Below are 12184 nucleotides of genomic sequence, written 5' to 3'. Positions count from 1 at the left end.
GCTCTCAGTGAGACTTCCCTGAATAAATAAAGGTAAAAAAAAAAATATATATATATATATATACTTGTAGCCTGGGTGTCCGGGTAGCGTAGCCGTAGATTCCCTGCCTACCAACATGAGGATCCTCGGTTCGCGCCCCATTACCTCCGGGCTTGGTCGAGCGTCTTGGCTGTGTCTGCGGGTGGGAAGCCGGACTGGGGGTATGTGTCCTGGTCGCTGCACTAGCGAGCTGGTGGGAATAGCGTGATCCTCCCACATGCTACGTCCTGCCGGTGAAGCTCCCCGCTGTCAGGTGAAAAGAAGCGGCAAGTGGCAACTGCGCATGTGTCGGAGGAAGCATGGTGCTAGTCTACAGCTCTCCCCAGATCGGCAGAGGGTGGAGCAGCGACCGGGGCAGCAGGGAGAAATTGGTCAAGTACAATTGAGGGGGGGACAATCAGGAAAAAAAGAAATATTAGTACGTGTAGCCTATAGCTATGAAATGGTTTGCTCCAGCTGTTGATATTTCAGCATCTTGGGTAAAAAGGCTTCCTCTAGGCTACAGTCAAAAGTACAGCCAACCAACCACACACACACACACACACACACACACACACACACACACACACACACACACACACACACACACACACACACACACACACGATTCTCACAGAGATGGTACTGCAGATGGGGATTCCTTGGGGCAGCTGCAGGGGCATCTGAATGACAGGCCAGGACAAGGCAGCTAGACACACGCATGCACACACACACATGTGCACGCGCGCACACACACACGCACACACACACACGCACACGCACACGCACACGCACACACACAAACACGCACGCACACACACACACACACACACACACGCACACACACACACACACACACGATTCTCACAGAGATGGTACTGCAGATGGGGATTCCTTGGGGCAGCTGCAGGGGCATCTGAATGACAGGCCAGGACAAGGCAGCTGGACACATGCATGCACACACACACACACATGTGCACGCGCACACACACACACACACATGCACACACACGCACACGCACACGCACACACACACACACACACACACATAATCATACAACGTGCATATCGAAGACTGCAGGCTTTATTAAAACCCAGTTACACAAAGCAACATAATATTAATGTAGCAGAGGGGGGTTAGAATGTAGAACAGCCAGACTGTAGCAGAGGGAGGTTAGGATGTAGAACAGCCAGACTGTAGCAGAGGGAGGTTAGGATGTAGAACAGCCAGACTGTAGCAGAGGGAGGTTAGGATGTAGAACAGCCAGACTGTAGCAGAGGGAGGTTAGGATGTAGAACAGCCAGACTGTAGCAGAGGGAGGTTAGGATGTAGAACAGCCAGACTGTAGCAGAGGGAGGTTAGAATGTAGAACAGCCAGACTGTAGCAGAGGGAGGTTAGGATGTAGAACAGCCAGACTGTAGCAGAGGGGGGTTAGGATGTAGAACAGCCAGACTGTAGCAGAGGGAGGTTAGGATGTAGAACAGCCAGACTGTAGCAGAGGGAGGTTAGAATGTAGAACAGCCAGACTGTAGCAGAGGGGGTTAGGATGTAGAACAGCCAGACTGTAGCAGAGGGGGGTTAGGATGTAGAACAGCCAGACTGTAGCAGAGGGGGGTTAGGATGTAGAACAGCCAGACTGTAGCAGAGGGAGGTTAGGATGTAGAACAGCCAGACTGTAGCAGAGGGGGTTAGGATGTAGAACAGCCAGACTGTAGCAGAGGGAGGTTAGGATGTAGAACAGCCAGACTGTAGCAGAGGGGGGTTAGGATGTAGAACAGCCAGACTGTAGCAGAGGGAGGTTAGGATGTAGAACAGCCAGACTGTAGCAGAGGGGGGTTAGGATGTAGAACAGCCAGACTGTAGCAGAGGGAGGTTAGGATGTAGAACAGCCAGACTGTAGCAGAGGGGGGTTAGGATGTAGAACAGCCAGACTGTAGCAGAGGGAGGTTAGGATGTAGAACAGCCAGACTGTAGCAGAGGGAGGTTAGAATGTAGAACAGCCAGACTGTAGCAGAGGGGGTTAGGATGTAGAACAGCCAGACTGTAGCAGAGGGAGGTTAGGATGTAGAACAGCCAGACTGTAACAGAGGGAGGTTAGGATGTAGAACAGCCAGACTGTAGCAGAGGGAGGTTAGGATGTAGAACAGCCAGACTGTAGCAGAGGGAGGTTAGGATGTAGAACAGCCAGACTGTAGCAGAGGGAGGTTAGGATGTAGAACAGCCAGACTGTAGCAGAGGGGGGTTAGGATGTAGAACAGCCAGACTGTAGCAGAGGGGGTTAGGATGTAGAACAGCCAGACTGTAGCAGAGGGAGGTTAGGATGTAGAACAGCCAGACTGTAGCAGAGGGGGGTTAGGATGTAGAACAGCCAGACTGTAGCAGAGGGGGGGTTTGGATGCAGAACAGCCAGGGAGAGAGACTGCCAGGTGAGGCGTCTGCCAAATATTTCCTTTTGATGATGTAGCTGCAAGTGTGACTCATCGGAAAGACAAATCAGTGGATGAATTGTTGATTAAATGTATCTGATGGTATGAAAGTGATATGAAAGTGATACATTGTATCTGATGGTACTAAAGTGATAATGTATCTGATGGTATTAAAGTGATAATGTATCTGATGGTACTAAAGTGATAATGTATCTGATGGTATTAAAGTGATAATGTATCTGATGGTATGAAAGAGGCCATTTACACCTGGCGTTAACATGCATTTTCTGTGATCAGATTGCAATCAGATTGTGTTTTATCACTTGAAATGCCAGGTGTAAAGACCCCCAAAAACGCATTGAAGAAGGATTGCAATCTGATCGGCCAAACCACCTCCGGAGGTGGTCAGGGATGCATTGTGTACACATTGAACACAAGTGTAAATGCAATGTGTCCTCTCAATCTGGATACAGCAACTGTATGTGGATTGAGAGGACAACCTTGCAATCAGATTGCAGAAAATGCATGTTAACGCCATGTGTAAATGGAATCAGGCTGAAGTGATAAAATACAATCTTGATTGTAATCTGATGGCAGAAACCACATGTTAACGCCAGGTGTAAATGGCCTCTTAGTGTGGTGGATTCAGAGATATTGTTGCTGCGTGACAGCAGTGAGGGGCTGTGTGCTTGTTGGTGCAGAGGGGTCTCCTCTGTCTCGACACACAATACTGGATTGGAAGAGGATCTCTTTCACTGCCGCCATCTGTCTGTTTTCCTAACTGCACCAATATTGTGCTGCGGCAACATGTAACTCACAGCCGCTGTCAGGCAAACAGCCTGTAGGACAACATTGTGTCCAAAATGTCAACTTTTCAGGGACAAAGAAAAAGAGGCGGCTTGTTGTTTTTACTGCCATCTGCTGGCCAGACATTTTGTTCGTTATCCAATGGGTGTTGAAAGGGTTTCGTAAGCCCGGGGGTGGGAGGATTTTCTCAACCCATAGAGGACCAATGAATCCTTCCACTCAAGTTAAAACATGCAAATCATCCAAAACGGGCATTTCTTCTCTCTCAGTGTCATGAACACCACAGGCTCTTTTTGGTGATCTAGCAACTGTGACCGTAGTTCTAAGTGGCTCTGGATGGAGCATCGGTTAAATGTTTTCTCGTCCTCCCTCGTTTCAGTTCCTCCGGTCATCCTGAAACTGGCAGAGCCAGAGCGGCGCCACGACACCTGCATTGAGTTCACGGTGCGCGGCTACCCCCACCCCAAGCTGCGCTGGTTCAACCCCAAGCAGCAGGAGATCCTCAAGAGCGACTTCATCCGGACCGAGATGGACTTCTACCAGGACTACCTGGAGGGCTGCTTGACCTTCCAGGATCCCACGCACTTGGACAACGGCAACTACACCCTGGAGGCCAGCAACTCCCTGGGCACCGTCACCAAGACCGTGTACGGACACTTCCTCATGGCGCCGGACATGGACGAGGAGGGTGAGTTGAGCTGAGGTCTGAGAAGGATTGTGTGACAATATTCTGTGACTTGAGGGAATGGGCATTATCTGAAATCTTTCTTAACTCACATCTTCCCCTCGTCTGAAGTCTTTTCACTGTGCCTTAGTGCAACATCCTGTTGTCTGTTAGTCGATATGCTCTGTATGTGTGTCTCAGTGTTATAGCTTTTGCACACCAAGTCCGTATTTTCGCACGAAATTGTCGCACGAAAAAAAGAAAGAATACGACCTCATTTGTGTCAATCATCATTAGTCGTGTTTCCATTACTCTCAGAAATGCGCAAAATCTATATATCGCAATAGAAAGTGGGTAATGGAAACACGTAAATTTCGAAAAACCTCCCAAATATCGCAAAAAGTTTTTGCGCTCTCATGAGGTGGTTTTTCAGACGTGTCGATATAGCAGTTTATCGCAAAAGTGTAATGGAAACACATTTTTCGCATTTGCATGTCATGTGACCCATCTTCCCCTTTGGAAACGGAGCGGAAAATGAAAGGAAAATGAGGGAGAAACGGTTCGATAAGCCGTGGCAAAACCTCCGCAGCAATTGGAAAACTTTTAAGCAACGCTACCTAGCAGAAAGACGAGTGTTGTGCAAAAGCGGAGCTGGGGAAAATAGATCATGTTTAATGACAGAAATCGCTCCATGGTGACAGGCTGCCTGTCTGTGTGCGCGCAGTTGTAGGCTACCTTTTTTCCTCTGCCTCTCGCGCTCACTGCATTCACTGCAGCCAGCAATATGTTGACACTCATTTTCTTTTGAATTGATAATCAGGCTCGTTTATATGCGTTGTAACTTCATGTTGTGATTTGCATTGAGCATGCAGGGGACGGGATTTGGGGCAGATCCCCGTGCGTAATCACTGTGGCAGCTGCTGCAACGGGGAATTTCGTTCAGGTGTGTGCGCCGTCACTCAAACTTAACTTCAATGGAAACGCCTACAAGTCGCAATTGTACATTGTCGAAATTGTAGAAATATCGCAATTATTTTGCGAAAAACTGTAATGGAAACACAGCTATTGACACACCGAGTCCGACAATTACGTCCGTCATTTAAGTTTTCGGACGAGGTTCGATTTTCTGCGTTTTTCCCATCAGTCAATAGATTTTTTTTGTGTTTTCAGATGACGGATTAAAAAACACGCATACGAAAACAATCGGACTGTGTGTGCAAAGACCTTTACTGTCTTGATTTGGCCATTTGTTTTGAACTGCTTGTGATTGCAGTAGCATTTTATGCCCAAGACTAATTTCCCCTCGGGGGCAATAAAGTTGATCTGATCTGATCTGATCTGATCTGATCTGATCTGATCTGATCTGATCTGATCTCATGGATTGGCCTGTGAAGGGCATTACATACTGTAGAGAAGAAGCAGCTATCGTAGCTGATAGCATCACGCTAACACCACCAGAGACAGCATTCTTCACTGTGCTGAGTACATGGGTGATGATGAGCGATGCATCGGCGTCAGCTGGCAGCGCTGAAGTCCTCATAAGCCCAGTAAATAACATGCTGAAGGGTGGCTAATATGGCTTTGATAATAATGGTTACCAACACATTTTCTACTGGCAGGTGGTTTTCCTCAAAGCACTCCAAGAAGGGAAACACAGGAGGGAGGGAGGGAGGGAGAAGTGTGTGTGTGTGTGTGTGTGTGTGTGGGGGGGGGTGGGGGTGTGTGTGCGTGTGTGTGTGTGTGTGTGTGTGTGTGTGTGTGTGTCTGTAGGGAGGGAGAAGTGTGTGAAAAGTGTAGCTCCCTAATTCCCACGAGAGTCAACACTGCAACTAAAGCCCATTATTGGGAATGATTCGTTAATTAATTAATGTCACAGTCGGATCAGGTGTTTTTCGCGCTTGGATTGCCCGGTCTAAACTACCTGTTGTAAGAATAATAAGATGTAAAATGTGGATCGTTCAAAACAGCACAAACATATCGAAGCTTTTGGCTGTGAAAGTTTCGAGTTTTCTTATTAAACTCTGCCGTCATGCCGTGTGATCCCTACTCATTGGAAAGCAGCCAGGGTTCATTCACAGTTCAGCCAGGTAAGATGATGGCTCGCCTGCAGTTCACCCTGCCTTCAGCAGGAGGCGGGATAAACCCACAAAGACGGTCACATTTCTCCCCATGGTCAATATTCCAAGGTTAATGGCTACCTTGTGTCAATGTATTGACTCAGCGTGACTGTATCACTCTTCTCTTTTGCAGAAATAGTGGAATATGGTGAATTATGCTCCTTTGTTTTAGTGTCGTACTGAACCAACAAATCACAGCTCAAACTAGCAGAGCCAGGCTTCTGCAGGACCATGTGCACCTGATCCACAATCATCTCCCACTATCTTTTTGGGCATTTCCCTCCAAGTTGTTTTGACTGCACCGAGTCACCAGATGGTCGACCTCCTGCCTGTATTCAGATTCGTCTCTGTCCGAGATGAGCCCTATGAGGGTGAGGGTGTCATCCATGAACTTCAGGACCTTGACCTTGACGAACATTTGAATGGATTTGCTCTAAAGGGACTCTAACTGTACCAAATGTCCACCCAGCACAACCACAGTCTCCTACTGCTACTGTGGCTCACAGGACTGCTGTCGGGGCTGAACCACGTGGGGGTTCACGCCTAGCTGAGGCAGGGGAGTGCGCTTCACATTTACTTCCCTGGCTTGGATCGGTCCAGCCAGCAGAGGGATTCAAACCGGCGACACACAACCTGCTTCTCTAACCTTTAACTAAGCAGCTAGAGTACAGCGTGTAAACAGGCCAGCATTTGTGTAGCTGTTTCGTCTCTTTCGGGTTCGTGGACCTAAGGGATTTCATTCCCATCCATTTTCCAATTGATGTTTCAAAAATAAAAAATAAAATTATGAAAAATTTCATAAAATCCCTACAAAAAGAGTCTATGGGGAAATGAATGGGGAACTCATCTCGTCAGGTCCCATGGTGAGACGTAGGCCCTCTGTAGGCAGTGCTGTGTAAATGTTTGTGAATACGTCGTGCGTGATCTTGCTGGAACGATGCGTCGGATCATAAACCTGCTGTGTGTGACGTGCAGCTTGGCCTCAGGCCGCTCACTGCCCGAGGAGATGCACAAAGTGGGCTGGTCTGACCTTTGACCTTCACCAGACTCTCTCCTCCATCTCCATACGAGGCCATTCTTTCTCATCAGCGATGGAGTATTAAGCTGGATGGAGACGGATGGACACTGACTGTGTGACTGGCTGCATTAGACAGAGGACGGCCATTCCCACGGACACACGCATACACACGCACGCACGCACGCACGCGCACACACACACACACACGCACGCACACACGCACACACACACGCACGCACACACACACACGCACACGCACGCACACACGCACACACACACGCACGCACACGCACACACACACACACACGTTGGGCGAGCAAAGGGGGAGAGGTGGATAGGTGATGAGAGTGTAACATTATAGCAGCAGTATGAGACTGATAGGCTGAATGATGTTAAAGCTGCTGAGTGAAGAGAGAGGAGGAGGAGGAGGAGGAGGAGGAGGAGGAGGAGGAGGAGGAGGAGGAGGAGGAGGAGGAAGGGTAGAGAGTAGTTAGGGCTCTCTCACACACACACACACACACACACACACACACACAGTAACACAGTGCTCCAGTGTGCTGTGTGTCTGAGCCAGTGGCAGTCAGTCTACCATGCGGCCATTAATTTGCCCACAATGACTGTGTGATGTGCTGGCTGGAGGCCTCAGTCACACTGGAGTCTCCCAGAGACCAGTTCATTTAATTTCATGACTCTGTGCTGTGTCCCTCCTCCTCCACCAGTCCTCTGCTCCCTCCACTCAGTCCTCTGCTCCCTCCACTCAGTCCTCTGCTCCCTCCACTCGCCAAAACACTGTTGTCCTTCCCATGGTGCCATGACATTGTTCTGACGACATGCCCAACAGTCTGAAAACTCCATGCCTGGCTCCACCCACAACCCAACAGTCTGAAAACTCCATGCCTGGCTCCACCCACAATCCAACAGTCTGAAAACTCCATGCCTGGCTCCACCCACAACCCAACAGTCTGAAAACTCCATGCCTGGCTCCACCCACAACCCAACAGTCTGAAAACTCCATGCCTGGCTCCACCCACAATCCAACAGTCTGAAAACTCCATGCCTGGCTCCACCCACAATCCAACAGTCTGAAAACTCCATGTCTGGCTCCACCCACAATCCAACAGTCTGAAAACTCCATGCCTGGCTCCACCCACAACCCAACAGTCTGAAAACTCCATGCCTGGCTCCATCCACAACCCAACAGTCTGAAAACTCCATGCCTGGCTCCACCCACAACCCAAGAGTCTGAAAACTCCATGCCTGGCTCCACCCACAATCCAACAGTCTGAAAACTCCATGCATGGCTCCACCCACAATCCAACAGTCTGAAAACTCCATGCCTGGCTCCACCCACAACCCAAGAGTCTGAAAACTCCATGCATGGCTCCATCCACAACCCAACAGTCTGAAAACTCCATGCCTGGCTCCATCCACAACCCAACAGTCTGAAAACTCCATGCCTGGCTCCATCCACAACCCAAGAGTCTGAAAACTCCATGCCTGGCTCCACCCACAACCCAAGAGTCTGAAAACTCCATGCCTGGCTCCATCCACAACCCAACAGTCTGAAAACTCCATGCCTGGCTCCATCCACAACCCAACAGTCTGAAAACTCCATGCCTGGCTCCACCCACAACCCAACAGTCTGAAAACTCCATGCCTGGCTCCATCCACAACCCAACAGTCTGAAAACTCCATGCCTGGCTCCACCCACAACCCAAGAGTCTGAAAACTCCATGCCTGGCTCCATCCACAACCCAACAGTCTGAAAACTCCATGCCTGGCTCCACCCACAGCCCAACAGTCTGAAAACTCCATGCCTGGCTCCACCCACAGCCCAACAGTCTGAAAACTCCATGCCTGGCTCCACCCACAGCCATGGCTTCTGGCAGCCTTGAGCATAAGCTTGCTCTAAACCTAACCTCAGTGACACCTGCCTCAGCCCAGCCACCTCTGGGATAATGGCCTGGGGTTTCGGTCTAATATGGTGCGCAGCTTTCAGACTTTTGGGGTTTTGTAATAATGTGACGTCGGGACAAAGGGCAGTCCCACTTTTCCCTTTGCTCAAATGTTGCCTTTTAAAGATGCAACATGGAGCGTTTTAAAGCACAATCAAGACATGATTATTCATTATTATTAGTCATTATTGTAAACAAAAAAATAAAGGTCATTGCCGAAAAGATTGGCTGCCAGCTACACTGCACTTTTGTGTGTGCCATTTCTGCAGGTTTGGCATGAAATCTGCTGGATTGCTTTACAACACAAATGGATATTGCTTTATGGCACAAAATATGAAGAGGATGCTGTTCTTTGTGGCAGGAAGCAATGGGGTTTATGGGAAATGTGGTCTTCACCAGCACTATTGGGGAGCCTACCAATTGACTTGACCATGGTTTCATTTGTTTACGGTAATTACCGGTATACATCTATCACACTATCCAAATTAATTTGACAATGATATGTTAATGTTTCAAAATGCTACGTGTCGCAACGTTTATAGGAATATATTTGATTTACCGTAAACACTTCCAGGCATGTGAATATTCAATTTATTATAATAACATTGCACAACGTCAAGCTCACTACACGGGACTTTCATTTCATTTAACAAATAATAATAAAAATAAATTGATACATTTTAATACAACACATTGGGAAAACAGCGGGACAAGCACAGTCTTTTCAGAGTTTACACACAAGGAGAGAAATACAAAGGAGAAAAAACGAACATTTTCAATTATCTATTAAGAACTTCCATCAAACATTAATTAAAACATTTAGCAATCATTTGGCTGTGTGGAGACGATTAGTGAAAATATGCCATCAGTGAAATACACTGGGGAAACACTTTAGGTGGCCTCATTCTAGTCTATTAACCTGCATATTAACCCATGGAAAAGTGTTTTAAGTACACACAGTGATATGTGTAATTATAACTAAATAAAATAGGTTCACAGGTTCATAAAGTGGGATACTTTTTGTGTGTAAATTAATATGCTATCAACATCCAGGTAATGTACTGGGTAACACTTATTTCAGTGTGTTTACTCAACATGATGTGCACTTCCATTTTAAATGTGCCGTTTGTGAAATACAGTTTTTATTTCAATTGTCTATTAGTTGTGTCCTAATAGTAGTGAATTAAGCTGTGTACTAAACTTTCCTCCACAACATCAACATGAACCCCCACTAAAAACATGCCATTCTTGTGTGTGTGTGTGTGTGTGTGTGTGTGTGTGTGCGTGTGCGTGTGTGTGGAAATAACACTGGAATAAGGCCATTATAAAATAAAGGGTTATCATAGTTTGTCAAATAGTCATTAGTTTGTTCTAGAGTAAATGCACCGTTAGTGTAAACCACAGAGATGTTAAGGTTGTATTCCTCTAACAGCTGTTTTGTGTTTTTGTGTTGCAGCTACTTCGACCCCGTCAGACGGAAACTCGGGGCGGCCAGACGAGGATACGTTCGGGGTGAGTTTCCTCCTTAACGATGTGATGATGAAAGGGCCTTTCTAAAGATGTCGCTCTGGACTCAGACTAAGTGCCGTGTGTTTCAAAGCGTGTCTAAGTGGCCTCTGTTTGGGCGTGATGCAGTGCGTGCAGTGCTGATGCACAGAGATTATGGAGCTGTACGTTTTAACGCTAACGATGTCCATGATGCTAACGCCGCGCGACACTGAGTAATGCTGTTTTGTTGTGATGTTATGAAATGGGATGTGGGGATTTTCTGTACAGCATTTGAAGCCAAAGCTGGCGAGTCGTTCTGATCACGTGTGCTACTGTAAGTGGCAACGTGGGCCAGATGCGTTTTACGGCTTACGTTGCAGATCCGGCAAAACTGCCCGATCGAGTCTCGCCCATGTTAATAGATGGGCCAACATATTATTATGCGGTATGGAAAAATGACGCACCTGTTCTATTTTTGTTGGATCCCGCGCGCTCTGACAGATTACATGAGTGTGGGTCTGTTCGCAGCCGTACCACATCTGGGCGGTGTACATTAGCCCTATAAGTCAAGGCTGGGGAGTTGATCTGATCAGTTGTGATACTGTTAGGTGCTCTCCATCTAATGACACACATAAAGAGTGGAAGTCAAGTGACAGGGTTACTGTAATCTGGAGTGTTCCTATTCGTGTTGAATAGGTGATACTTGGGATTACATGTCAGATTATTTAGGTAAACATTTTATGTTGAAATATGGTCAAATTGAACTCTGTAACTGGTAACTTGGGGTCAGCTATCCCCCCCCCCATTTTATTTTTTATCGAAATTAGACCTACTTTTTTGTTTATTTGTATTATTATTATTATTATTATTATTATTATTATTATTATTATTATTATTATTATTATTATTATCATTATCAAATCAAATTAACATCAACAGAAAAGCACAACAAAAGACCAGTAATTGCATACCGGTATAACAGAGATTAGACCCACTGATATTAAGAATATCTTTTCCAAGGGAAACCTCATTTTTCTTTTCCAATGTAAATGTATCTTCCCGGCTCACGCTGCACGGATAGTAAATCTGGGAAGCAGATGAGGATTACAGTCTGTCAGATGAAATACATCACATCCAAGACGGCCGTTTCACTCCACGTTCTTTCCAGATTGGAGTAATCTATGAGAAAAGCAACAGTAATCAGATTGCATGACTCAATTGCTATAATCCACTGGATTACACATGCCGATTGCAGTATGTATTTACCTCGTCAACAGAGAAGAGCCATCGCTGCGTCACTGAGTCTCACCCACTGCTTCTCCCTCAGGTGTCCATCGCTGTCTGAGTCTCACCCACTGCTTCTCCCTCAGGTGTCCATCGCTGTCTGAGTCTCACCCACTGCTTCTCCCTCAGGTGTCCATCGCTGTCTGAGTCTCACCCACTGCTTCTCCCTCAGGTGTCCATCGCTGTCTGAGTCTCACCCACTGCTTCTCCCTCAGGTGTCCATCGCTGCGTCACTGAGTCTCACCCACTGCTTCTCCCTCAGGTGTCCATCGCTGCGTCACTGAGTCTCACCCACTGCTTCTCCCTCAGGTGTCCATCGCTGTTGGCTTGGCGGGCTTCGCTTGCCTCCTCCTCCTCATCCTCTTTGTCCTCATCAACAAATATGGCCGCCGCTCCAAATTCGGT

The 12184-nt window shown here is 47.3% G+C and overlaps 1 protein-coding gene across 1 annotated transcript in view; it reads left to right on the top strand.

The window, feature by feature from the left end:
* ntrk3b (neurotrophic tyrosine kinase, receptor, type 3b) overlaps positions 1-12184 on the top strand; it is a gene marked incomplete at both ends in the record, with an annotated part of 319611 nt that overhangs the window by 187316 nt on the left and 120111 nt on the right. Inside the window, 3 exons of the mRNA XM_083662110.1 lie at positions 3633-3941; positions 10464-10519; positions 12089-12184. The exon at positions 12089-12184 is cut by the window's right edge and continues 7 nt beyond it. Of these exons, the coding sequence (XP_083518236.1) occupies positions 3633-3941; positions 10464-10519; positions 12089-12184 (461 nt within the window). The remainder of the gene's footprint in view (positions 1-3632; positions 3942-10463; positions 10520-12088) is intronic.

Source organism: Poromitra crassiceps (genome assembly GCF_964638095.1).
Source record: "Poromitra crassiceps genome assembly, chromosome: 28".
Classification (NCBI taxonomy): Eukaryota; Metazoa; Chordata; class Actinopteri; order Beryciformes; family Melamphaidae; genus Poromitra; species Poromitra crassiceps.
This window is presented reverse-complemented; position numbering and strand designations above follow the sequence as displayed.